The sequence below is a fragment of the Lycium barbarum genome, chromosome 5 (genome assembly GCF_019175385.1).
Source record: "Lycium barbarum isolate Lr01 chromosome 5, ASM1917538v2, whole genome shotgun sequence".
NCBI classification, from domain to species: domain Eukaryota; kingdom Viridiplantae; phylum Streptophyta; class Magnoliopsida; order Solanales; family Solanaceae; genus Lycium; species Lycium barbarum.
The window spans coordinates 130,664,477-130,678,627 of NC_083341.1; the positions used below are offsets into that span (position 1 = coordinate 130,664,477).

General features: G+C 34.5%; 1 protein-coding gene across 1 annotated transcript; it reads right to left on the bottom strand.

Annotated features, from left to right (window-relative positions):
- Nucleotides 1-9,634: 9,634 nt before the first annotated feature.
- On the bottom strand, nucleotides 9,635-11,573 carry LOC132641577 (protein PHYTOCHROME KINASE SUBSTRATE 1-like). The gene has a single exon (XM_060358616.1). It carries the CDS (start codon nucleotides 11,280-11,282, stop codon nucleotides 9,888-9,890), a length of 1,395 nt encoding a protein of 464 aa, XP_060214599.1. The 5' UTR covers nucleotides 11,283-11,573; the 3' UTR covers nucleotides 9,635-9,887.
- Between the last annotated feature and the right edge of the window lie 2,578 nt (nucleotides 11,574-14,151).

Below are 14,151 nucleotides of genomic sequence, written 5' to 3' on the forward strand. Positions count from 1 at the left end.
TGTTGAATTCTGTTTGGTCCTAAATCCGAATTCTGTATTGAGTTTCATTAACAAGTCATGTATTAAACCTTGTTCCATTTTCAGTTGGTCAGGTTGTAGTTTAGTGACTTAGCAGGATTGTGCATATTTTGATTAGTTTGGATTAGGCACATTCATGTTTTAATTAGTTTAACTTCGGTTTTAGTAACGTCCATACGTTCACATCTTAGTTTAGTTTTTCCAGTCTAATAGTTAACAGTCCTACATGTTTATGTCTTAATTTGGTTTGCCTTAATTTCAGTTTATAAGTGCTTACATGTTCACACATGTCTGTCAGTTCAGTCAGTTCGATTGTGTGTGTTTCGTGGTTAGTCAATCTAGTCTTAGTGAGTATCTTGATAGTATTCGTATATGTTTTATGTTTAAATAATGGCAGTTTAATGGTCGATAACACAGTTGCTGCTAATACGATTTTCAAATCTGTTTCAAAACCTTCTTAATAACATTTTCCCCTTTATTCTATGCTTGATATATTGCCCCTCGTGTTTGATCTAAAATTGCTTAAAATGGGAGCTTCAGCCTATTTATAAGCTACTGCTTCCATAGTATCTTCAATCTGTCGTTGGGATCTGAAATCTGTGAATTCTGTTTTTTTTTAAATGATTGTTTTAACATTTTATTCCATGCTTAATCTGAGCTTCACTTCATATATCCGAATCCTTGTGTGTCGGTTTGTTTTAATTAATTTAAATCATCCCCAGAATTCATATAAGTAGATCCGGCTTGATCGTATATGAGTAATAGATGTTATAGTTGAAAGATCCCGAAATCTTATATTGATCCTATTCTGTCATCTTCAGTTTTGTCCTGCTTCTGTTTGGTGTCTTAAATGATTGGCTTCATATTCTGCTTCGGTTAGATTTCAGTTCAGATCGCTTGATTGAATTTTTTGAGTATCTAGCTTTAATTGGACTGTAGAATGTTTTTGGTTTGGGTGGTGCTTCCCTTTCCCTAATTTTGAGGCCAATCTTCCCAAAGCAGGCAGTAGATATAATCAGAATTAGTAAACACCATAGCTGTAGACCTTGGATTGTAGTAATGTTCATTTTTTTTAAGCCACTCGAGACAAGGCTGAGATAACGCTTTTTAAACACATGGCTTTCGTTAAAGTCCTGATGAGTATCGGTTAAGAGATACTAGCTTTTCAGTTTTATGGGCATTATGCTTGGGTACTGGCCAACATGAGAGTAACGCATAAATGATAGATTCATCAAAGTTTAATGAATTCATAAGATTACTCATGCATTTGCAATTTCCCATAGAGCCTGTTTCTTAGTTTATTTGATGTGGAAATTCGATTAATTGTTCACGTTTTTTTAAAGTCCTCATTCGTGTATATGGATTTCCTTGAATTTATGAGTTGTAAATTGAACGATAGTGTTACTTTACTTTGTTTACTTATTTTATAAAAGAATTATATCGTTACTCTAATCTTTTATTATTTTCTTTGTTTCGCATGTACAACCGGAGCCGAAGTATGGAGTTTGCATATCTGTGCCCAATCTTGCTTGAGCTGAAAATCACGAAAAATCTCAATCTCTCGTGAAAGTCAAAAAATGGCTTTTTCACCTCTTTATACACCATCTCTGTCATCTCATTTTCATTCTTCTGACATTTTGTTTATATGTTTGGTGTGACTAACATTTTATATTATTTTATTTTTCTGACTTAGATGAACGTTAGCAACTTAGTGAAGTTTAATAATGGGTAGTTAATTCCACAAATTCATACTCATTTCTAGTTATGTTCTAAACTATTTATGGTATTTATAATATTTATTTGAGGAATTGACATTCAAAACGGCATGACTATATATTTTGAGTCAAAGGAATCATTCTTTACTTTATTATCTTAAAAATTTCAAAACGTCACTAATATGTAAATATTAATCCAAGTATACTTTATAAACATTATTTTTAAGATTTATTCAACTATGTACACTTTTAGTCGAATATAATTAAATAAAGTTAATAAAAAAGAAAATTCATGTCCTTTGTATCAAATTTATAAAGCTAGATTTTATTGGCATTGTTATATTAACACAATTTTATCTAAAGTTTTAACTTCGCTAAACTTACTGCCTATATGAAAATCATTACCTTTTCAAGTTCGCTTTCAATAATACTTAAAATATTTTCTAATACAAATCGTTATATTTTGCAGGTCTTATTTTTAATAACATTACTACATTTTCCTTTAAAATTTTAGCAATATTTATGAGCTATTTTCCAAACATTCAAAATATTATATTTACACTTAGCCTACCTAATCGTAAGTCCGGTCGGTTAACCATTGTTAATGGGTCTTAAAGGATGCCTAATACCTTCCCTTTAGACTAATTGAACCCTTACCTGGAATCTTAAGTTTCGCAGACCTTAAACAGAGTTAACTTTAAACATAACTTTAATAAACTTTAGGTGTCCTAATTCACCATAAATAATTAGGTGGCGACTCCTTAAAACAAACACAAAAAACAAGAATCACCAATACGTCATACTTCTAACTTTAACTCTCCCGGGTTAAAAAGGGGTGTGACACATACCACAACTAATAGGGTAAGACTAGCTAAACAAGGAAAGGAAATCAAACACTATGTTGATAGTATTAACTAAACAGGAAACAAGAATTTGAGTGCTATAACTAACAGTATACGACTATCTAGACAAGGAACAACACTTAAATACTATAACAAAACAATAGGAAAGCCAAACAATGCAGAAACAAAAAAAGCTACAAAAAATATACAGAAAAATAATAAAAGAGGACAGGGTATTACATACTAATATTGATACTATTTCAAAACAACTCAGAATACAACAAAGAGAGGAATCACCCTATTCCCAGATTTGAGACTAATTTTAAGCCATATTCAGTTACATTAAACAGGAAACCAAACCAGAAACAGACAATTAAACAACTAACATAAAACTCTAGGCTAACACTAACTAGCTACATTAAACATGGAACTAAATCACAAACAGGAATTGGAACACACACAAACAAAAATAAAACAAGAAAAATAAATAAAAGGGAATGAAGATTACCTTTTTTTGGAGGCAGCGAACAAAGTGCGAAGCCTCAGATCTACGCTCGGACACCGCCAAAATAGAACTCGCATGCACTCGGATCAAACAAAACCAAGAGAAGAGAACAAAAAAATATTTTTTTATTTTTTGGAGGGATTAAGAGAGATTAAACACTGCTAAATGGAACTCGTTTTTTTTTTTAGGGATTTTTCGACTGAAAAGCTTCGATTTTTTTTTTCAAGTGAAAGGGGTTTCTGAATCGACTGGAAATCAAACAAATCGATTTCGTTCTTCTTTTTTCAGAGGATTTTTGGTCCGTTTCTATTTGTTTTCTCCTCCTGTCGTCCCCCTTTTTTTCAACTCTGATTCTCCTCCTTTTATAGGTTTTTGCTTGCTTTTGTTTTTTTCATTTTGTGCTTGAAAAGGGGAAGGAGGAGCGGGAGAGAGAGAAGAGTGGGGGACAATGGTGAGTGGGGAGGCGGAGAAGAAGGAGGAAAAGGGGGAAGTGGGAGCGCGGCGGAGGAGATGAGGGGAAAAGAGAGGGAAAGGGATGGAGGCGGCGATGTGGAGTGAAAGGAATGAAGGGGAAACCCTAAAAGGGGTTCCCCTTATTTGGCTGAAAATGGATCGGACCCGGTCCATTTGTGGACCGGGTCAAATTTTAGACTGGGTATTAAAAGGATGGACTAGTGAATTAAAACATGGACTGATCTAAAAATTGAGATAAAAAATATGGGCCAGCCCAAAAAATATTTAGGAGTCAATTGGACTTTGATTTGGGGTCCGGTAAGTGGAAATACGGACTGAGTGCAAGAAATAGTTTGACTTCTAAATTTGAATAAGAGACCCATTTTGATTAACGATGCACTAAAGGTGCCAGAATATCACCTAATACGGAAATATGTAACTATAAAAGATCCGGATAATAAAATTATATGATGTTGCAATGACCGTGCAATAATATTTAATAACAAACAAACGCTATCATTTAAATGTGCGAAATAAATGCGATGTGCATGCGGAAGTTGATAGAACGTTGAGAAATGCAAATTCCGATAATACTAAATAATAGCAGCAAGTAAATAGTGGTAGTAATACTGCTAATAATAATAACAATAATGACAATGGTAATAATGATAATGCTGATGATAATGGTGATGAAAAACAATAATAGTAGATAACAAATATTGATAATTAATAACAAAAATAATAATAAGAACAATGATAATAATTGATAATAATAAAGATGATAATAATAATAATAATAATAATAATAATAATAATAATAATAATAATGATAATAATAATAGTTGTAACAGAATAATAAAACGCCGTTATTGATAAGAGACTAATAACTATAGTAAACATAATATATATTATTATTTTATTATTATTATTTTTTTTTGAAATATTAGAAGCGCAAATATGTATTTCGGAGGAGAGGCGGGACAAAATTGGGTGTCAACAATGATTTGAACAAATCTCTCAAATGGACCTGGTCATCTGAGACTATCACCTCCATGTACTTGAGCAAGGCAGGAGGAAGAGAAGGTCTAGGATTTTTAAAGGATAAATCTCCATACAATCCTCACAGCAAACATGTCACTAACTCTGAAAATTGGCTATGCACGCACTGTGGACATTCAGGTCATTACAATGATGTATGCAAAGACAAGATTCTAGCCGACCAGAAAAACTAGAAATTCATTGAAAAGGAATCTAGAGCAGAGGAACTCGGTCCCTACAAAAGGAAAAATATGTTTGCCTTAATAGACAAAAATAAGCTTGATTCATCCGTTCCTTTACTCCAAGGGACCCAAATTGACTTGGGTTCCTAAGACAAGTCAGTAACTCAGTCAAAGAGGACTGAGTGAGAGGAAGCAGTCGAAGATAAATGGGGCTGGCTGGAGCATACCACTGCTATTAATAAACTCCTTTTGCTCAGGTCTTACCAAAGAAGGAGAACAGGTGTATGCTTAAAAAGGTTATCATTTGACATCTACAGATACGTCTCCAGAGAGACCAGATCCCGTAGCCGCTGCTCAGTCAACTCTACAGCTGTAAAAGCTGCTTATGCTGCACCGACTGGACAGTGCAGCAGCACAGCTGTAGCACGCTAGGAATCAATGTTATGTCCCTTTAATCTCAAATCTTGCCTCTCACATATATACATCATCATACAAGAGAAACCCCAACACTTTGCAATCAAAAGAATTTATCTTTTAAAGTGCAACGAGCCGCCTCTCAAGGTGCTCTCAAGAACAAGACTCCAACAATCAAAGGGCACAGGTCCAACCACTGAAGATATCTTAAGTCCTTAGTTTGTTGAGTCTTATCTTGTGTTCTTAACTTGTATTCCTACACAATTTTTCAAGAAATGTAATAGTAGGATGAATTTACAACCAGTGTTGCTTCATATTCTTGGCTAGAGTTAGTCAAGTTTGGCTTGGGTTCTTGGCTAGAGTAGTCAAGGAGTGTTTGTTTGCAATAGAATTAGTGTAAACGTCCTTGCAATAGAGGTATTGTAAGGGGTGGGGATTAAGAGTTTAATTCCTAGGTTGCAATAGGTTGTAATCTAAAGTTGCTCAGTTTAGTAAAGTTGGAAATCCTACTGGGGTATGTCGTGATTTTTAATCCCTCGAGAAAGGAATTTTTCACGTAAATATCTTGTGTTATTTATCTTCCGTCGTACTCAGGGAAACAGATAGAGAACCTGATTCTCTATACTATTTGGTGGACTCATATAATATATCAATTGGCATCAGACTAGGTTCTTTCTAAAAGGCTAACACCTAGAAAAGATCCTTCTCATGGATAGTTCACCTAACCTGGAGGAAGGACGGTATATCACAAGACCACCAAGATTAAATAGAAATTGCCATGAAAGGTGGAATGCAAGATTATGAGACGTTATCATGGCTGAGGATCCGGAGTCGTGTAGTAGCAAATGTGATGGCTACAATGTTCCCATAAACCTAACTAGTAAATTAAGAAGTGTGGGGATTCGATAGAGAAAGAAATTACAACAGAAATACCTTATGAAAAAATGCAAAAAATTGTACCTTATTACCCAAGTTTCACATCTTAATAACCAAGATTTTATGTTTTAAAAGTATTTTACTACTGAGTCTTTTCTAATTCTTTTTCTTTTAATGAATAGACTAGTATTTAAAAGGCATGCGAAGTCAGTACAAGGGGGAGGGGTATTTTTCCTTGTCGTGAGGATTGAGGAGAGGGGGTAACTCTAAGGCACGAGATGTAATGCCACCAATTTTATTTTCAACAATAATTAATAAAATCATGTTAATCGATTAAGAAATATTGGCATAAAATAGACACAAGCAGAAATATATTTTAGTCCTCATATTTTATGATGTGTTTGGAAGTAAACCATTTCTTCTGCTAAAATGATTGAAATGCCCTTAAAGCTATTTCAAAATAGATTACAAACCATCTTTATAGAAAAGGACACAAGAAAGAATTGGAATGAAAGGGAAGTTAAGGATTTTATTCAAGAAGGGCATTTTAGTAATTACAAAAAATATCAAAAACTGTATAATAATAATTTTGATTAAATCGTAAGTGTTGATAAGCGAAAAAGTTATAAATCGAGATGATCAACTTATAATTTTTGGATAATTTTGAATTTTTTTTCTTTGGCACTATTTTTGACTTATAAACACTCCATTAATTGTTTACCAATCGTGAAAATAAATCAAAAAGTATTTATAATTGATCTGATCTAACTTACAAAAGCTTTCCAGAACAATCTCTAAGTGGTTAACAATAATAGAAATCTCTATATATCAATTTCATGATCAGATGGATGGATCAATCAATTAGATGGTTAATTTATTAGCATGTCAAAACTTTTAAAGCCAGGGCTGGCCATAAATAATCGAAACTCGAATTATCGAACCGAATTCGGAATTTCAATAATTCGATAGCGGTACGGTATTCGGGAGTAAAATTTCAAAATTATGAAATTCAGGTACGAGTTCAATACTAAATACTAATACCATTTGATATTCGGTATTTCTCAAATACCGAATTATTTAAAGGCTTACCCCTAAATCCTAATTATATGACACTAACAGGCCCATTAAATATCATTATCAAGAGACAATATTAGTCAGCAAAGACTAAAAAACCTTAAGTCCGTCCTTAGTCCCAATGACTCAAAGAGGCAACGACTAGCTAAATAATTTTTTCTGTCAAATGCTAGTCTTATGGACTATGCATCTGAACAAATTTTGTGTACTATCCGAGTTTTGGCTTATATGTGACACGTTCAGCGTTTGATTAATTGAAGAATTTGACTAATTTTTAAAGATTATATATTGACCGAAAGATTTGAAATTTGTGTTTACAGGTTATGCTGTGCAACTTCAATACGGTATTACCGAATATCATACCGAATCGAATTTTGATTTATCGATTACCGAATTTTTGAATCGAACTTTTTCAGTTCGGTATTTGATATCTACGTTCAATTATCGAATATCGAATTACCGAGCCCGAAATTTAAAAATACCGAATTGAATACCGAACGTCCACCCCTATTTAAAGCTTATCTACATAAATAATTAGCCTAATAAATAGTTATACTCCCTTTATAATATGTGGTTGGACAAGGGTGAACCAAACCAGCTATGTAGCAACGAGAAGCACAAATATCACTGTCATGTCTAGTTGGAATTAATTAAAGGAAGTAAATAGTCACACCACCATTAAATAGACTTTAAGAAAAATAACTTTGGAAGTATGGAATGTCTTGCAAGAAGAACACGTCCCAGTGATGCTAACTAATCACATAGCATCTAGGGTGTGCTACTGCTATCGACCTATTCATTGTAATGATATCCTATAATCTAGACTATAGTAATATACTACAATTTAAGTATATTATTAAAAGTCTTTTCGACGAGTTTTCATTTTTTATTTGTATTCACAATAATCTCGTTAAAAATGAGTTCAAAAAAGATTGTTATTTTCATTTTAAGGCATCGAAAGGAGTTTTGGGATAGTGTTTTAGTCGATTGTTAGTGTAAGAAGATTAGAGTTTGATTCTTTACGACCTCAATTTTTTTAACAGATGAGACCAAAAAATTAAGACATATACATCAAAGTTGGGGTCGAACTCCGTAATTAACCGTGGTTAAACGTATGCCACGTTTGACCTGTTGGACTAGGAATTGCAAAGCGTACATATATAGTAGTGTCAATATATATATACACGCTATTTCTTATTTTGTATAATATATATACAATGTTATTTTTCAACCCGACACAGCTTGGAGGTAGACTTTAAACATTCCAAATAAATAAAAAACTCTTAAGGTGGTCACAAGAAAAGTATAACTACACCGTTTATTACCATTTGTAGCACTTCTATTTAAATGCGTAATTACTAATTTTTCAGCTACTTTCAATTAATTAGCCCAATGTACTCTGAACATTGTTGTCACTAATAAAAATTACAAAACCTTAGGAAGATCCTAATATTCTTGGAAGATCCTAATATTCTTGGAAAATTTATAGCTAAACAATTCAAGAATAGGGTTTCATTTCGAACCGCCGTGGAAAAGGCTATTGAACTAACCTACTAACTTAAACTCTAGCTCTTCCATTTCATGATGGCACGGCAAGAATAAGATCCGTTGCTACTTGCTAGTAATGATTTTGAATTTTAATTCAAGATATAATCTCACCTTTTCATACTAATTTAGCAAGCAATGAAAATAGGAACATAGAGTTTAGACGCTAATGTTACCATCCATCTGAAGAAGTGTATATTTTCCTTCTTTTCCTGGATTTTGCAAATGGTATCTTTTCTTTCTTGCTGTTTCTTTAAAGAAAACTTTTGACATTTTTCTGGCGGTCCTTGCTGGGGTGGTAAATGGGCGTATAGTGCTGATTTTGAGCGGGTCAAAAGAGGTAAGTTAGTAAATGAGCGGTTTGTTAATGCGCTCAAAGATTACTTGGACTAAGATGAGTTAGATAACGGGTCAAAGTCCAACATGTCCAACTCATACAAAGTTTTGATTTATTTGTTTAATCACCAAACAAAACTAATAAAAAATCTTTATCATGGCTATATATAACATATAGACTGGAAAAAAAATCGATAAGGTTTCTCATGAGTCAATTTGGGCTACATACTTCACTTGGCTCAAATCAGCCCAACTTTTAGATCGACTAAATTGGACGGGTCATGAATGAGTTGAGTTAATAAATGAATGGGTCATCAACCCGCCCAAATTTGGGCGGATTGAAGAGGCTGTGTGTTCATGGGCTAATTTAATTAGCCTAGTTCTTGCTGAAGATTGGACTTTGTCGCGTACCTCCGCCAATTCTGCACTTGTCGGGCCAAATTTTTTCCAAAACGCCTCACACTACTAAGAGTAGCCATACCTCATATGTATCAATTTCTTATTCACTCCCAACTTTGTTTGCACACCCAACAAAAACATACTCATATATGATATAACTAAGAGAACTAGACTACGAAAATTCATAATTTTGGTTTTCTTCTACAAAAGAGAGACATGATTATTTAAGAGAAGATATTATAAAGGACAATGTCTTTATTCAGTTACATGAGCATTGGTAACAAGCAACAACACGAATACAAAATCAACAAGATGTATCTAACTTTAGACAGTCTAAGTCACAACAAAAACACTTAAAACTGTGAATCTCAGATTACACACTAGAAGAAAAACAAGAACTAACAAAAATACTCCTAACTAGTTTATTTATTCTTCAACTGCATTGGTAAATACTGCAAATACTAGAGTCACATAACAAAATTTTCCACTTCTAAATATACAAGAAATCTGCATGACGTCCAGTATATGTGCTAGAGAATGATCTTGTATTAAAATCATGTTTCATATTTCCTGCATCAAATCGAGTCAATTTGCTCTCAGCATGAAATCTTGTCATTGGCATAATAGGCTCATGAGTCTTGAAGTTCCTCTGAGGCATCTCAATTGATGTTTTTTCACTAACTTTATATGCATCTCCAACAACTCCTACAGCTTTATGACTGTTACATCCCAAAATAATGCCCGAACGACGTTTCGATTTGTCTCTCCCTGCTGTTTCTCTTCCATTATGGACAATTCTATTGGAATTTGCTCTAATTTTGAGCTCTTCTGAATCAGACGTTATAGAGAAATCAGCTGCACTAGCAGTGACAACACTCCAATCAATGCTAACTTCACTTGGAGCATAACATGACATTCCCTCTGAACCCTGTCTAGCAAGGCTTGGATTTGCTGTATTATTACTTGGGAAACTTTCAATCTCAAACAAGTCTGAACTTGCATCACTTTCTGCATAATCATCCTCATATGTTCCATTTGAACTTGCTCCTATGTTGATGATATCAATTTCTTCAGCTTTTGGAACAATTGCATCCCATGTTAACATGCCTATTTTTTTCTCAACGCTCTTTTTGCTTCTTTCTTTATCTGTTATTGGGAAGCCAAACACTTCTAGGGACTTTCTTGGTTCTTCTTCTTCCTTTTGCAATTGTATCTTCACCTCTGGATTTCCGAAAACCGGAACTCCAAGTCCCAATTCATCAATTTTCTTGAAGTGCAAATCTTGATGATTAGTTCTTGGTGTACTGGACTCAGAATTTTGAGCCAAGATTTTAGTCTTGATAGGGTTTTGTCTTGACTTACCATGGTATTTCCCCCTATTGAAACTCTTTTCGCTTAGTTGATCTTCAACCTCAACAGAGTTCTTGTCTTTGCAATAACAATTGCAGCCAATTCTTGCAAGGAATTTCTTGCCATAAGACTTGTTATCAGGCTTTGTTGGCGACGCCTGATGATGATTTCTTGAAATGTTTTGCAATAATGCACTTCTGCTGTTCCAACTTGATTCTGAATTAATACTTGGAGTTGGAGGCCTAGTAATATGCTTCAAAGAAACCATATTAGTAACTGGCTCAACAATCTTATGCTTGTTTTGTGGTTCACCATTTTCTTGATTTTCTTCATCAACCACTTCATTGAAGTATTTTTCTGCACTAAAGATGTCTATTTCTCCATCATCTGCTTTCTTGCTCAAATTTCTACTTGACTCAATATTAAGTACAAAGGTTTCTTCAGAACCATTTAGGTAAGAAGAAAACGAGGCATCAAGAAGATTGCTACCACTTTTGGCAGCTTCTAGTCCTGAAGTCACTTTGACCATAGCCATGGAGACTAAATTTTGTATTTGAGTGGGAACAAATCTTTTTTTTTTTTTTTTAAATTATGTAAGCAAACAAGAAAAAGGCCAAGGGGAAAAGGACTCAAACAGAAGAGAACTAAACTTTGTGAAGAAAAAGGCTTTGTGAGAAGTCAGATGGAAGCACTAAACTACAATAGGAAACTGATGAAAAATAGTTTGGATGCAGATATAAGAGAATCATAGGAGGAAAAGGGAAAAAGGAAAAAGGAAGCCAGTTCACTATGGAAGTTGATGGTGCTTAATAGAGCTATACTCTTTTTCTTCTTTCCCTTTTTAATATAAATATAAATACATCACTAGTTATTAGAGTTCTCAACATCAGATTGTGATTTTTCCTTTGACCTTTGTCCCACCTTTTCCAAAAGCTATTGTTCAATTTTCTCATATTTAGTTGGTTAAATTATTTTAGAAAATACTATCTAAATAAATAATTTTTTTAAAATAAAGAAAATAACTTTTCTAGTGAAAGCTGGAAAAACAAATTCTGTAACTTGACATTCACGCACTAAAAAATAAGTTTTAAAAAAATCACTTATTTTTTAAAAAAATACTTTTCTTCATAAACACACCCTTAGGGGTTTAGTACTTATCAAAACTTTCCCACTTTTTGAAAGTGGTAGATTCCCACTTTCTTCTATTCAACTTACTATTTTTTTTATTAATCTTAAATTGTAATTCAATTTTGAATAAAACTGAACCTGAGAGAATAACAGTTTTTACATAAAATGACTTTCATCGTACCAAACACATTTAACGTTTAATGATTTTTTAGGTGGCTAGTGACTTGCAGCTTTGCAAACTCTTAACCATAAAACTTCTATAGTAAAATTGGTTATATAAATGTACTGTTTGGATTTAATACCTAGCAGAAATGCAGAATATATGCTTGTCTTCTGTGGAATATATTTAATTTGTTTTAAATATGGTGTAGGAGTTGATGGGTTAGGGAATCAATCAAAAAATGGATTCATATCAATGCAATTGCCCCACATTAGCTTGAGCCTTAGCTATCACAAGTTATAACACAACTGAACAAGTCAATTTAATGGTGCTTTGTGAATTTGGCCCGTAAGGGCTAGAGGCCACACAATATTCACAATATCTACAGAACATTTACTATCAAATCTGATCAGTATGAACAGATAACAAATTTTAACTCATTTGGTATCAATGTGATCATTCATGCATACATGCTCCTTGTCGGCAATTTCTCTGAAAAGTCACAAATTCACATACTACTTGACACACATAGAACACGATTTTACAACTCAATTGGCAACATGTGAGGTGGGGTAGTCCCACCATCGAGGGACGTGGGACATGGTGGGATGGTTGAGATTCTTCCACATGTACCGCATGTCACGGTCCAAGTACAATGACATACATTGTTGTTTTGGTCATACAGACCTCACAGATTTGTCCCTTGGGCTAGGCAATCTTCAAGCCTAAAAACGCACGTACCATATGAACTTGTGTTATACTTTATAAAGCTCCTCACTTTCCTTGGATTCACCTAAGATGTACCATGCACCTCTTTTCGGATTTGTTAGCTTAGAAGCATTTGACCTGTGTTCATCATTTAGCTCTCCGTCATGGACATCACAGTAAGTCTAGGGTTCGAGCACTAAAAACGGTGAAGCTTTTGGTAGAAGCGGTAGGGGTGTCAAAAAAATATGAAAAGCCAACCAAACCTAACTATACCGAACCGATTTATAGTGTTTTTTCGATAAAACCGTGGATTTGTTTTTAAGCTTATAACCGTCCCTAATAATTAGGGTGGTCTTTTTAATTTATACAAAAACCCAAAAAATTCCCGAACCGAACCGAATAGCCTTATATGTATGAAATATATTTTATATATTACAAATATGTTAAATTGAATATATAAAATATATTTTTTAAGTTCTGTTTCAAATATAAAAAAGAATTTCGGCCTCTAAATTTTGGGCCTTTAGTTGATTGGATTTAGTGTGAGGACCCACAGCTGGGCGCTAACCATACTGTGAAGACTACTTGGCTATTGTATGAGCAAGAGACACAGACAATTCGAGAATACACGCTGCAGCGCCTCGAACCCGTGACCTCTCCCCTTTTGTCCCCCTGACGGGATGCCTTTTACCAGTTGAGCTGCAGCTCAATTGGTAAGAGGCGCTCCTTCGGGGGACAAAAGGCTTGAGGTCACGGGTTCGAGGCGCTGCAGCGTGCTATCTCGAATTGTCTGTGATTTCACTACCACAATTACTCAGTAGTCCTCACAGTTGCATGTATGGGTAACACCTTCTGTGGGTCATGTATGTATGCATGTCATGTATGTATGAGAGGGCAACCCGTTGCATGTATGGGTAACACCTTCGGATCCTCGACAAAAAGTCACCTTTTTTGTGAGGACCCACAGCTGGGCGCAGCTCAATTGGTGAGAGTCGTCTCCTTTGGGAGAACAAAAGGGGGGAGGTCACGGGTTCGATACCAGCCGCTGCAGCGTATATCGAATTGTCTGTTGGCACCTACCCATACAATACCTAAGTATGCATGTCATGTATGTATGTATGTACGCATGTTCATGGGATCAGTATGGTTAGCGCCCAGCTGTACCCAGAGGTTCACAGTATGGTTAGCGCCCAGCTGTGGGTCCTCACATTTAGTTTCAAAAGGATACCTCATATACATAGTCATACGGTCATAGATTTAGATGATTTAAGCAGGCATTTTTTGTTATAATTAGCACTAACAGAAGTTTACCTCCATCTTGGTCTCCTCTACTATGTTGCTTGATGCATATGTATCAAATTCAAGTTGTGGTTTCTGTGGCCTACAAGCTAATGTTTGTTTTGGCTCA